This window comes from Eupeodes corollae, chromosome 2 (genome assembly GCF_945859685.1).
Source record: "Eupeodes corollae chromosome 2, idEupCoro1.1, whole genome shotgun sequence".
Lineage (NCBI taxonomy): Eukaryota > Metazoa > Arthropoda > Insecta > Diptera > Syrphidae > Eupeodes > Eupeodes corollae.
The window spans coordinates 74,388,449-74,403,188 of NC_079148.1; the positions used below are offsets into that span (position 1 = coordinate 74,388,449).

The 14,740-nt window shown below is 30.1% G+C and overlaps 1 protein-coding gene across 1 annotated transcript in view; it reads left to right on the forward strand.

Annotated features, from left to right (window-relative positions):
* LOC129945051 (uncharacterized) overlaps positions 1-14,740 on the forward strand; it is a 66,527-nt gene that overhangs the window by 47,527 nt on the left and 4,260 nt on the right. Inside the window, exons 8-9 of the mRNA XM_056054712.1 lie at positions 11,016-11,238; positions 11,425-12,267. Of these exons, the coding sequence (XP_055910687.1) occupies positions 11,016-11,238; positions 11,425-12,267 (1,066 nt within the window). The remainder of the gene's footprint in view (positions 1-11,015; positions 11,239-11,424; positions 12,268-14,740) is intronic.

Genomic DNA, 14,740 nt, shown 5'->3' on the forward strand with positions numbered 1-14,740 from the left:
GGATATTCCCATGCAACTGAGCTTGTAGAACAATGCATCCCTATTGATTGAATCAAAAACTACTTTAAAATCAATAAAGAAAGCATATAATTTCGTTTCCTTATCCAGATAAGATCTTCCTATGCACGTTAGTAAAAAGACGTTGTCAACTGTCGAATAATCTTTCCTGAAGCCGGCTTGAAACTCACTCAAAAGGTTTTTACTTTTTAAAGGCTGTGAGCCTGTCTAGAATGCCGCCAGTGAATATTTTCATTATGGTGTTCAGAAATGATATGCCCTGATTATTTTTTGTATCGTTATTATCACCTTTTTAAATATACCCTACACCAAATAAGTAATTATATGCATCTGTAAGTTTTTCAATAAAGTTTAACAATGCGTTTTTGAGAAATTCATACGGTGCACGGTCTCCGCCTGGAGCTTTGTAGGGTTTCCATCTGTGTATCACATCCAGGACTTCTTGTACGGTGAAGACATGGTCCTAGCTTTCATATTCCGAATGTGGAGAAGCGTGAAGCATCAACTGGTTGGGGTTTGTTGGTTTGCTAAACAAGTTTTCAAAATGTTGTGCTAGGATGTTTATATCAATTTTTATGTTTTGGATGAAGGGTTACCATTGAGAGAGCGATCTATTTTCCAGAACGAGGTGCTGTTATTTACCTTTGATAATTTGCGCATTAGCTCCAGAGAGCATTTGCTTTGTTTCTCTTTGCACGTGATTTTGAAGACTTTATTAGCTTCTTGGTACATGCATTTTGCAAGGTTAGAGTTTGTTGCTCTTAGCAGTTTTAGATATCGAAAAGATTTTTTCCCTGCAGCTTCGCATTCTCTATCAAACCATGGATCTTTCCATTTTTGATTTTGAGCAAATTGGAATGGCTGAGCTACCTGGTTTATTCACGAAACCAAGATGTATGTGTTCCAGATCTCGTTGTTAGAGACGGAGGCCACCAAACTGTCTAGCTTCTTTTTGTATCGGTCCAAATGCGAATTTTTCCACTTAAGTTTTGGCAACAATTTCATGTCTCTGTTATTGCTGGATGATTCGTCTGTACGCCATATACAAGTAACGATAAACGGTAAATGTTCTGAATAGACTAGTTCATCGATTTTTAAATCTTCTACGACCTCCAGCCATTTTAAACGTACGAGGCAGTAATCTATTACGGAACAAGCCGTTTCTCTTATGTATGTTAAATGTCCATCCGGATCACTACTTGTTCGCCCATTCAACAATGTGAGCCAAATCGTTTCACACATTTCTGTGACTCTTCTTTCGTTGGCGTCAATTTTCAGATCTCTTGATGCCCTAATCTTCTCAGGGATGAACTCAGATTCCAGTTGTAAAAGCTGTAAAAGCTGTAAGTCTCCTACCGTTGCGTTGCAGTCTCCAATATCCATAATGTTTTCTTGTTGGAATTCGTGTAGAAAGTTCTGCAAGCCAGAGAAATCTTCTTCTTCTATTACAATTTATATAAACTATATAAACTGGAACTATATATAATTTTTCACTCATAAACGCCATTTCAATCAAAGTTCTGTTCATTTCATTTACAAATCGGAATTTTGTTGTTTTACTCGACGATGCAGTCTTAAAATAATCTGCAACATGTTCGAAATTGAACCGTCCTTTGTTCAAATTAAATTGACATCTTTAACTACCATTTAATTATAATACTTACTTTTTCCAAAATCACTGAAACTTTATTTTTTGATAAAATTAGGCAGTAAGTGGATTTGAGTTTCTTCAAAACTAGTGTTTCGGCAAAATTATTTTTACAAAGGTTTAGAGTTTTTAGTTTATACAAAATTGATTTGAACGTCAATCCAATTATTATTATTCAAATAATTCAAAAAAACTTAAAACTCAATAGTAATATATATTCTGAAAGTTAATTTTTGTTGTTACACTATTTCGAAACGTTTTGACATTTTGCGAACTCCGTACTTTTCTGAAAATGTACTAATTTACATTAACTTTGTTGTTAAAAATTACTATAATATCGACATTTAGTTGTGCTTGGTACGACCTATACGTAGGACATAAGTTAGGATTATAATTATCCTGTTTATATAAATGTTGACCTTTCACAAGACAGTGAATAATAATACAATCAAATTTAATCGTAAGCAAATCCAGTTTAAACAATATGCAAATTATTTAAAATTCAATTTAATTGTTGCTATTTATCTGAATATATTATATAAAATGAAAAAATATTCAGAACACTTGAATGCATGTTGGTTTGTTCACATTTTTTAGTATTGAACAAGAATACTCGTATACACGGTATATGTAGATTTAAAAATAAGTCAATTATTTGTATTACTTTTATTTTTTTTAATCGCAGTTCTTAGCTGATTTTAGGTCAGCTAAAAATAAGTCAAGCAGTTTATTAACCATTATTGATTACAATTTTGTACACAATTTTATTTTATTCGTAGAAGACCAATATTTTTATTGAATTTTGGTTTATTTTTTTCTTATTGGATATATCATAAGTAATTAAAATTTTATTTATAAACCTTAAAATTGTTTTGAAACTATTACAATCGCTTTGAAACGAGTCATGTAGTAATTTTCACTATCACATTACGCCACAAACGTAGGTACGTACATATGAATTGAACCGATCTGAACGTTAAATATATGTAAGTTAATATAATGTCTGTTTATGTTTTTTAACTTTTACATTAACATATTATTTATTTATTTACATTTGCTTGCGCCTGTAAAAAGTGTGCTTCTATTTCGTACAGAAAATAAGTCCCTGACCGGTATATTTTAAAATAAAATGTTTTTTTTTCTATTTCTTTGAGAATATTTTATTTAATGAATTGATAAGAAGTTCAATAAGTTGAAATTGATATTGAAAACCTCCAGATTAGAAGATATTTTTTTTCATTCGAAAGACAACGACTTTATCAATTATTATTAAAGTATGTGCAAGTGATAAGATGGGTTTAAGAAAGTGTTCGAACAAATTTACTCATTTCTTTTGATATTATAGTAGGTCACTGCGATAAACACTTTTACAAATTTGAAGGACATGCATCAAGAAATTGTCTGACATTTCTTTATATTTAAACTTCACATAAAAATAAAGACAATATGACACAGGCAAATAAAGTAAATTAAAAGTTTTTTCATTCCAAAATTGTAAACTCACTTACAACCTAATAATTAAGTCGCATTTCAGAAACAAAAAATTTAATCTTCTTTGAAATGGGTGATTTCATGAATTACAACAATCAAACTTAGAAACGAACGAAACTTATAGTTATTTTACTCACTTAAAACGGCAACAAATTATTAGTTTTTTAATTGATATTTTCTGAAACTGTAACCACTTTTTTTTTATTGAACAAGACTTGCTTCGTGCAATGGCGGATCCAGGGGTAGGTCGTAGAGGTCATAACCCCTCGCTGGGAATTTTTTTTAAATTTTCGTAGGAATTCTTTCAATACAAATCTAATCGTATTGCGTTATTCGATTAGATATGAATTATGTATATTTTAAATCATTTATTTTTTACATTTAAGAATATAATTTGTATTTTATGTTCTTTCCACTTTGTGGCAAAATGAATCAACTTTTGACAAATAGAAGAATAGAAGGGGTCATATGAGTAAAAATGATTATAAACAGTTTATTCGTATTAGCAAAGATTTCATTTAAAAATGTTCTTAGAAATTATTTAATGTTTTTTACTGCGACATATAGGAACTTTATGCAAGTTTTAAATTCGTAAACAAATTACATTACTATAATAGAGAAAACAAAAGAACTTGAACTTTGTTTTCCAAAAGTACTACTTTAAAAAGAGGACTGGATCAAGAACATAATATGAATCGGAAATTCAGCCCTCTTCCAATAACTCAGCACAAATTCATCAACTTTTGACCAATGGACGATCCAGGGGGGGCATATAAGCCAAAAAGCTTATGCGTTTAACTTGTATAAATAAATATTTCATATAAAGATTTGTTAGTAATTTAACTACATTTTCCAAAAAGCAGTTTGCTGTCAAAAACAACTAAAATTTTTGTTTCACTCAATTTAGAATTTGGAAAAACCTTAGCAAAGCTTTAAATTATTTTCATTAAATATGTTTCTAAGAAAAAGAGCAAATATTCAGGTTCTTAAAAAAAAGCCTTGAATAAGAGATCGTCGAATTGATAATAAGTTTCCTTTAAATACTGAACCTCGCCTTCAATTACGTATCGAAAATTCGTAATTCGTACAAAATTTCGAACTCGAGCTTCTAATCAAACATGACATTACGATTATAGAAGATCCATTTTTTAATACGAAAATTCGAATCTTTCTAATTTTTTTCCTTAATTTGGCTTCTTTCTACAAGAAAAACATATTTCGATATTGATCCAGAAAAGTACCCTTCATAAAACCGTTATTAACTTCCCATAGGATGTTATTGTAATGGGTCCGATTTATCAAATTGAAAATTTTGACATTTCTTGACGCTTCAAGTTCAATAGATTCGAAACACTAGAGACTTGAATTAAATTTTATATACTTAATTGTAACGTGATATTAAAGGAGTATATTTTTTGAAACAAATCCATTTAACGGTTTTTCTTATAAATCAAAAAAACTGAAAAAAAAATTGTCACCTCCAAAATTTTACGACTAAAATATGATTTCATTTTCAAAACAATTTTGTGCAACAAGGAATAATGTTTTTGACATGTGATAAAATTTTGAGAAAAAAAAATTAACAAAAGTTGGTAAAAAATGATTTTAGACTCAAATATCTTTTCAAAAATTGTAGATATTGGCTTTAATTTACTTTTATCTTTCTAAAAATATTTCACAGAAAATATTGTTTTCGATATTCAGTCATTTTTGTTTATATAAAAATCCAACAGTCCGTTTTTTTATAAAAAATAAAATCTACAAAAAATAGTACGCAAATTTACTAAAAATTGATACGAGACAAACTTTTAAGCAAGAGACATCGACAGACAGGATGGGAAGTTATCAGTTAGGGTCGCATCCCAGCCTCTTTTTTTTAAAAGATTTTTAAGATTTAAAATGAAATTATTGATTTTTTTTAACAATGCTCGATATCTCAGAAAGGGCCACCATGTAATATTTATATTTTTATAAGCACACAATTTAAAAATTGTATATGTAAAAATCAATAAAGAAACCACTCTATTGATTTTCCAAACAAAAATAAGTTGATCTAAGAAAATGACATTTAAATTTTTGAGAAAATCTTATTTTGCAGATACATTTTTAAACCTTAAAATATAATAAATATTTTTAAATAGACTTTTTGGAAGTTCTAGCGACATTTTCGTGCATTTGATTTAATGTCCCAAAAACAGCAAAAGTCACATTTTTGTTAAAATAATGGCAAATTGAAAAACAGAATGAACGTTTTATATCTATTGATATAAAGGCTTCGAATGTCTTGGGATTTGAAGTTAAAACAGATTCTGAAACGTGTAATTTGTGAGTGCCACATAAAAGTTTCTTCCCAACTTATTTGTTTAATTTGTTTTTGTTCAATTTTTAGAGAAATTATGTACTTAAATGCACCTATATCCTTAAATTCAAGAACTAAACATTTTTTTCTCTACAATTTTAAAGTTTTGTTGACTCCTTTAAGTTACAAATATTTACTATCATCTACGAGTTAGCAGACTGATAGCGATAATAATAAAATAATAGACTCCCGAAAATTGAATTCGAAAAAACTACGTCAGAAAATTAAGTAAATTATTCATATCAGATCTTTTCTCATTTTATTGGGTTTTGAATTTTTGTAGCGTTCTTCGTAGTATTAGAAATGGAAACAAGAAAAGTTTATATTATTTTTAAAAAAAAAAGGAAAGTTTCAAAACAATTTGTTACATTTCTGCGTGAAATGCACCAAAAACCCTCTTAACTATTGAGTTTTAGCTTTTGAATATGGCATATTTACAAAACTGTTGGAATGTTGGAATGCTTTCATATGTATTAAATTGCCCAAATTAAAAAAAAATTGACCATACCTTAATATTATTTTATACTAAAGTTGGCACTTCAGCCCTTGAAATGTGTAAATGTAAGGTTAAGATGCACACTATGTTATTTTAATTTTGTCATTTTTCTCAAAAAAAAACATTTAGATTTTTTTAAATTTTTGCTTTAATTTCTTTGCTTAATTTGGCTTCTTTTAATAAGGTTAAAATATGTTTGTATTGCTCCACATTGTCATTGTTGTTATTTAAAAAAAAAATATGATTTTTTTTCGAAATTCTATACCTTGAAAACAGATCTTAAATGAGTTCAAAATTGAAATGTTAAACGTATATTACTAATTTCTGATCAACTGCATTTTGAAAATATTTTAAAATAAAATAAAAACATAAACAAACAAATTAATAAAAGTTGATAAAAATTGGTTTTCGGCTGAAATATCATTTAGAAGCTTTGAGATATTGGCTTTACATTACTTTTATCTTTTGAAAAATATTGTTGTCAACATTCAGTAAAATTTTGAGAACAAATTTTTTTTCAAAAAATAAAAACCTAACAAGAAAACATTACTAAAACCTGGTAAAAATTTACTTTCGATTCAAATAGCTTTTCAAAAACTAAAAATATTGTCTTCAAACTTTTTTTATTTCACAGAAAATATTGTTTTCGATATTAAGTAGTTTTTTTTATAAAATTCCAACAGTCCGTTTTTCCATAGGAAAAATAAAATCTACAAAAAATAGTACACAAATTTGGTAAAAATTGATGGTCGATTCCTGATATCTCCCAAATTAATTTCATTCATCCAATTTATAAAAATTTAAGAACTAAATAAATTTAATTAAGTGGCGTAACAGTCCATTGAGAACTAGGGCCTAGTGTATATAGGTAGGTAGAAATGGTGATCTCAAGGCAACCTAGCCTGAGGTCCAATTAGTGGAGTAGTGCGCCGTTTTGATACCAAAAATTCGTTTGTCCTGTGATAGAAAGGGAAAGATTTATAGAGAAGCTTCATAGTGATTATGTTAGAGCCATTTTGCCGCATTGAGAAAAAAGATTAGGTCTCTAATCTTTGTCTCAGATAGCTCATCAAGTTCTTGAAAGAATACTTTTCCAAAGTATTTCATTCTAGTGTTTTCCAAAGCAGGACATTTGCAGAGGAAATGGATTATCGTTTCACTTTCTCTTTGGTCACTAACTACGGCAAAAGGTGTTGTAAGATTTACCTAACTTCTCTGCATAAACTTACTAGTAACTTACTATACTCTCAACCATTCCTGTGTGTGAGTAATGTTATCAGGGATGGACGGGTTCTACAGTTTAAAGTCGAATCCGAACGGTTATTTTGAGAAAGCACTTTTCATGACAAGAACTACTCTTGGAAGAATTGCCTATTCCTCGAAAGAGGCAGTACCCGTGAAGAAAACTTTAGATGGCACAGGCAGGAATCGAACCCAGGACCTCTGGCATGACAGTCCAACGCACTTTCTGTTTTTTTTTTTTAATTCATTTTTATTAATTCATTCTTAAACCTATCTTAAAGCTAGACAAAAATTCATAAAACTAGCCTAATTATCCATAACTTACAACTACCTTAATGGTCCCATTAGGACACTCTAAGTCAAACTATGACACTAACTACTAATGCCTTTCGGCCCTAAGATCTATTTTACTTCAATTTAAATTTCATTAAATTTTGTATTTATTAAAAAATTTTGAAAAAAAAAACTAAACCCTAAAACTTTAAAACAAGTATGTAAGCCGGCCAAGGCTTAAAACCCCATCCCGACTACCCAATATCAAGTGCCGATTGAAGCCACCAAAACTATTTCTCCTGCTTCACCCTATCAGGTCCCGTTCGGACACAGCCCTACTGAACCGAAGGAGCTCTGCTACGCCTTCTGCCATGACGTCCCGATTGTATAGGAGTCGCCTATCCACGGTTCTTCGTCTGACGTGGTAGATTAACGGAACTGCCAATCTATCCTGTATTAGACCGCATTTGTCTAAAAAGAGGAATGCCTCTGGTGGAATGAAGCCGCTCAAGTGTGCACTTTCAAAATACTCGTCGTTCGGATAGATCGTCGGCGTACGCAATTGCCTTTGTATGACTACATATCAGATCGCTGGTGTAAATGCTGAAGAGAATCGGCGAATTCACCGCTCCCTGTTGAAGACCATTTTTAATTGAGAATGTTGTGGTAGAAGTTACATTGCCACTTTTGACAACTAACTTTCTACCGTTAAGCATATCATAAAGTATATACAACAATGGCTTGCTTATGCCAAGCCTGCTCAGTTTTAGGTAAAGACCCTCTAACCATACGGTGTCAAAGGCCTTTTCCAAATCAACCAGAACAGCACCTGTGCATTGTTGTTTTGATTTATTCCATTGGATATCAGAAACGAGTTTAGACGCAGCATGAATTGTGTCATGACCCGCCTTGAACCCGAACTGATTATCCGGAATTATTTTGTTGTCCGCAGCCCACTTAGTCAGAGCCCTATTAATGATTTTTTCGAAAACTTTGCTGATGCTTGGAAGAAGACTTATCGACCGAAGATTTGACGGGTTGGAGTTGTCCTTTCCCTTTTTCGGGAGAGGATGAACCACAGCGGTCTTCCAATGCATTGGATAATATGCATTATTTAGTGCATTGTTGAAGAGTGTGGTGTAAATGTCAATTGCTTCCATCGGTAAATGTCTTAGTACAACGTTGGATATACCATCGACACCTGCTGACTTTTTATTTTTTATTAACTTCCCATAGGAAGTTATTGTAATGGGTCCGATTTGTAAAATTGAAAATTTTGACATTTCTCGACGTTTCAAGGTCCCTAGAGTCGAAATAAAAGATTTTTAGAAAGATGTCTGTGCGTGCGTGTGTACGTACGTTTGTACGTCCGTACGTCCGTACGTTCGCGACGTTTTTTCGTCGTCCATAGACCAAGAACCAGAAGAGATATCGACTTCAAATAAATTTTATTATACAGATAATAAGGCAGAAAGATGCAGAAGGGGCTCTCAAGAATATTGCGTGGGTGGTTTTTTTACTATAGCAGTTTAAAAAAAAGGTGAAAATTTTGGTTAACCCTAAATATCTTACGAACCAAAAACGCTAGAGACTTGAATTAAATTTTATATGATATATTGTAACATGATACCAAACAGGTATATTTTTTGAAAAAAATCAATATAACGGTTTTTTTTTAAAATCAATAAAACTGAAAAAAAATTTGTCACCTCCAAAATTTTACGACTGAAATATAATTTCTGTCTAAAACAATTTTTTGCAACGAAGAATAATGTTTTTGACATCTGATAAAATTTTGAGAAAAATCTAATTGACAGTTTTTTTATAAAAAATAAAAATCTAAAAAAAAACATTACTCAAAGTTGGTAAAAATTGAATATCGATTCAAATATCTTTTCAAAAACTTGAAATTTAGGCTTCAAACTTATTTTATCTTATAAGAAATATTGTTTTCAACATTTTGAAGAATGTTGAGAAAAATCAAATTGACAGTTTGTTTACAAAAAATAAAAACCTAAAAAAAAAATTATAAAAGTTGGTAAAAATTGATTTTCGATTCAAATATCTTTACAAAACTTTGAGATATTGGCTTTAATTTACTTTTATCTTTCAAAACATCTTGTTGTCAGCATTCAGTTAAAGTTTGAAAAAAATCGAATTGACAGTTTTTTTACAAAAAATAAAAACCTTAAAAAAAAAAAATTTATTAAAGTGGGTAAAAATTGATTTTCGACTCAAATATCTTTTCAAAACTTTGAGATATTGGGTTTAATTTACTTTTATCTTTCAAAACATCTTGTTGTCAACATTCAGTTAAAGTTTAAAAAATACAATTGACAGTTTTTTTACAAAAAATAAAAACCTAAAAAAAATGTATAAAAGTTGGTAAAAATTGATTTTCGACTCAAATATCTTTTAAAAAATTTTAAATATTGGCTTCAAAGTAATTTTATCTCATAAGAAATATTGTTTTCAACATTTGGTAAAATTTTTAAAAAATCGAATTGACAGTTTTTTTTACAAAAAATAAAACTCTAAAAAAAAACAATACTAAAACTTGGTAAAAATTTACTTTCGACTCAAATAGCTTTTCAAAATTTAAAAATATTGGCTTGAAACTTATTTTATTTCACAGAAAATATTGTTTTCCATATTCAGTAATTTTTATATAAAAATCCAATAGTCCGTTTTTTTCATAAAAAATAAAATCTTAAAAAAATAGTACGCAAATTTGGTAAAAATTGATACGAGTACATATAGACAAACTTTTAAGCAAGACAAATCGACAGACGGGATGGGAAGTTATCAGTGTGGGTCGCATCCCAGCCTCTTTTTGAATTGAAGATGAGCTGGAGCTCGACCTTCGCCACTAACAACAGTCCAACGCACTAACCATCATGCTGCGGGCACTACAAACAAATTTAAGAAATGCTACTTAAATTGTTCAAAATTTGTTTTCGACTAAAAATCTATTTAACAAAACTAGATTTTCAAACTGAACTATTTCTTTATATGAAAAATATTGTTGGTTATTTTAAAATTTTTAAGAATAATTCGATTAAAAACTTTGCTACCCCAACACGAAAACCTACAAACTTTTAAGCAACACAAATCGAAAGACGGAATTTGAAGTTATTAGTGTGGGCCCTATTCAAGCCTTTTTTTTCTCTGACTTTATTTAACGAGACCCTTATAGCTGTTCAGTAATTCTCCCATTTTCTTTTGAAATTGAATAAATTTACAAATTTATAGTAGAAAGAAATGTGCACTATTAGTGTGTGTGAACATCTAAACAAATCTTTCATAACAAACCCCAACCACAATAAGCTTCCAACACAGCATAACTTAAGACTAAGACTCAAATAAAACTTAAAACACCGTTTAAAAATATTGAAATTTAATGTTTGTTGATATGTACCATAATTACGATAGTGCTCCTATGACCAATATGAAATTTAACCTTAATACAAAATGTTTTATCATTTCAGCAACGTTAGAAGAAGGGGATAATTGCAGAACCAAAACCCGTGAACCAGGTATTTGCAGAAGGCTTACATCATGTGGAGTTTATTATGAAGGCTTGAAACAGAAAACCATAAAATATAGTTTTCTTGTTCGTTGCTCATTCATCGATGCTGAAGAAGTTATCTGTTGTCCACTTGAAGACAACCAAGTACCAGGTCCTGAAACCACAACAGGAACATCTGTGGGGTAGGTTTAAAATTAATTAATTTATCATCTACTATTTTGTGTAAAACACATACTGTATAAACATTAAATGTAAATATTGACCTCTACTTATCATTTCCCATTCTACTCTTTTTTTCCTGTTTCCCACTTAAATTTTGTAAATATAAAACGTTCCAATAATTTTATGTTAATACAATATGTACTTAGTTGGGGAAAATTTGTAGTGACTACAGAAAAATTATCAGCAAAAACAACTACAACTATGAAACCGATTGTGGTTAATGGAAAAACCATAACAGGTAATGAGCCATTTTTGGATTTATCGAAATTACTAAAAAGTACAACCACAAAGAGACCGCAACAAAATAGACTAAATCCTGAAAATTTTGTAATCAATAATAATGGTCGTGATGGTCGACCAGTTCAGCAAGGTTTTAACACAGCGGGAGCAGCTCAAAACCCTTGGATTGTATCCGGTAATATAAATAATCAATGGCTAAACCAAAGACCACCTCAAAATCAGGAAAGACCATTGATTCAACAAAATAAAGTACGTTTTCCGACAGAACCTACAATATGGAAGCAATCCCAAATAATGCCATTAGTAGTTGATCCAGATGTAGAGGTTTTCAATACAATCGACACAAACAAGGACTCATCATCAGCTAAGCTTGTTCAATTTCCTGGTCAAATGACGCTGTCGACTTCGCCATTACAAAATTCACCTCCAAAAGCCGAAACAATAATTGCCCAGCATAATGATGTTTTCGAACAGTTCAAATTCCGTCCTAGTGTTGAGGATACAAATGTGGTAGAGAATACTGGAAAGGCTTGGGGCTGGTCAACTTCAAATAAAAATTTAAATTCACAAAGACCTGAGGTAACAACATCCCGAAGGACAACGTCAACCACTACGACGACGACCACTTCAGCACCGATTCTTGCTGATTGGATGATAGATGCTTTGAAACAAGCATCCGCTGCAACAACGACATCAACTGCGAGGCCTTCACCATCACTGACACCGGTGACCGTCATTCCCTTTACAACGTAAGGTGGTGGGTTTCTGTTGGCTTTGAGTTGTGTTCCAAGCATTTTTTTGTGTACATTTATGTAGTCAAAGTAGTTTTCTTTTAAAAATAATTAAAATCATTTATTTTATACAATCATTTATATTAGGGTATTTTTTTGAAACCAGTTTTTGAAATATCGAATTTGAAAAAATATTAATGCATTCCTGAGAACATTTAAATACCCGTTTCTGATACAGGGAGTACCCCTCTAGTGCAATGCAAAAATATATTTCTTATATTGAGATGAGCTAAGTTAAGACAAAAATGTATCATCTACAAATTTATCGTGCAATTTTTTAAAAAAATTGAATTTCGATATACGACTAAACATTTTGTATGTAAAATACTGTTACAAAAATCTGCTTAAAACTTTAGTTTTCAAAATTGAATTCAATCAATCTAATGGCTTAGGCTGGACTAACTTTTTTCGACTTCTGTACCATCACAGTACTTGCTACGTTAGTTCCTATATGTCGCAAGTGATATAATTTGGTCAATCCCTAATATTTCTCGAATCTATAATATTGTGTTTACAAATTGTGACATCATACAGAATTAGTATAGATTCCCAAAAGAGATCAGAAAACAGAATCAAATTTTCATTTTAACTGAAAATGAAATCAAAAGTGAAAAACAATTAAACATTAACGCTACTGAATTATCGTCTTTAAATATGTGGAAATTGTGAAATGCTCTATTGATTGAATGACTTAACGAAGTTTTTAAAATCAATTGAAATGTTTAAACAAAGTTAAAAAAATTTAAAACAAAAATGACAGTTTAACAAAATATTACAACTTATCAAAAATACTACTTTGAACTTTGAACTTTGATTTCTTTTTAAAGTTCTGTTTTGAAACAAATATCGTTTTTTGAATGCAAAGTTAAATTTCAAAATAAACAATAAATTATATGATGATTCTGTAAAGTGCAAATGTAATAATGTAGATACAATTTTAATCATTTAAGTATCTTATTTTGTTTGTAGAAATTATCATAAGTTTTGAGTCTTTACTTGACTCGAATAGAAGTTCTAAGCAAACCTTGAGTTTAATACTTTCAAAGTTTTGAAAAATACGTTTTTAACTTAATTTTTAGTGCTGATTTCGAATCCAAACTTTAATTTTGACTATTTGCTCAAGTTTTAAAAATTCCAATTCGAAATTATTTAATATATTTTAAAAACTTCAAATAATGGAATTGTGCAGACAATAGATTCGCTACAAGGAAAAAACTAACTTTCAATCCGTTTTATCTTTTTGTTTTGTGTTGAAAACCGTTTAACATAAATGGTTTAGGATTTTTTTTAGATTTTTGTAAGCCAGGTGGAATCTAAGAGCTTTTAAAGATTTTTCAATTATAATATGAAATAATATAAATCCATCCCTGACAACAGTACTCGCACCAGGAATGGTTGAGAGTTGTGAGTCACTATGACCTAGTTATCAACGGACTGTTGCGCCACCCAATTTATTTATTAATATAAATATTTCAGCTAAATATTGAAAAGAAGGATCATAGAAAAGAAAAAACCTGCTTCATACATTTAGATAGCCTCAAAAAGCCTTATATATGTGAGTGTTTTTTTTTTCGAATTTTAAAAAGTAATAATTCAAAAACCTGATTATTAATTTTGAGGTCGGATTTGAATTAAGGATATCAAAACCGATTGAAAAAGTTATATTTTTTTGCCAGAAAATCCTTGCTGACCAGTGATAAGAAGAGTATATCGAGTCAGCGTAGGTCGCATCCAAGCCTCATTTTGAAACATTAATTTGTATGTATCCAAACTAGTTTTACAAAAATTGTTTCCTATTTTGCAGACTTTCATATAGTAACATCTTTAAACTTTAAAAAGCCCGTAAAATTCTATTAAATAAGATTTTGTCTTTGAAAATTAAAAGGAAAAGCAAATTTAATTACTATAGCTACAACTCTTAGAAAATCTTAGATCGATTTATTTTTGTGCATGTTTTTCGTTTTATAGTATGTTGTAAGCATCTTGTACGATATTTTTAAGTTTTCATTGTAAATCTTTCATTTTTATATAAAAAATGGTTTTCCAAAAATTTAAGCCTACAACTACCAACCTTGTTTAAATAGTGTCCTCTACGCTATCGGTGCTTGAAAATAGAAATGGAGTTGGTATAATCTCCACTGGCAAAGCCTCCGACAAAATTTCCTACAAATTTATATTCTTTAAGTTTTATATCATTGGCTTTGAATAGATTCCTTCTTTTCTTCTTTAGATACGCTCTCTCCCAACTCTCTCTTGCTTCCTCTAGCGCACCACAAGTTAACCACTAAGGTCCTCTTATTTTTATCCTCACAATTAATTATATGGATTGGTTTTCGAAATATTCCAATATCTCACATTCAGCTGACGATATAAAACTTTGATAGTCCAATACGTCGATACATTAAAACTTTTGTCAAAATATATTCCAAGA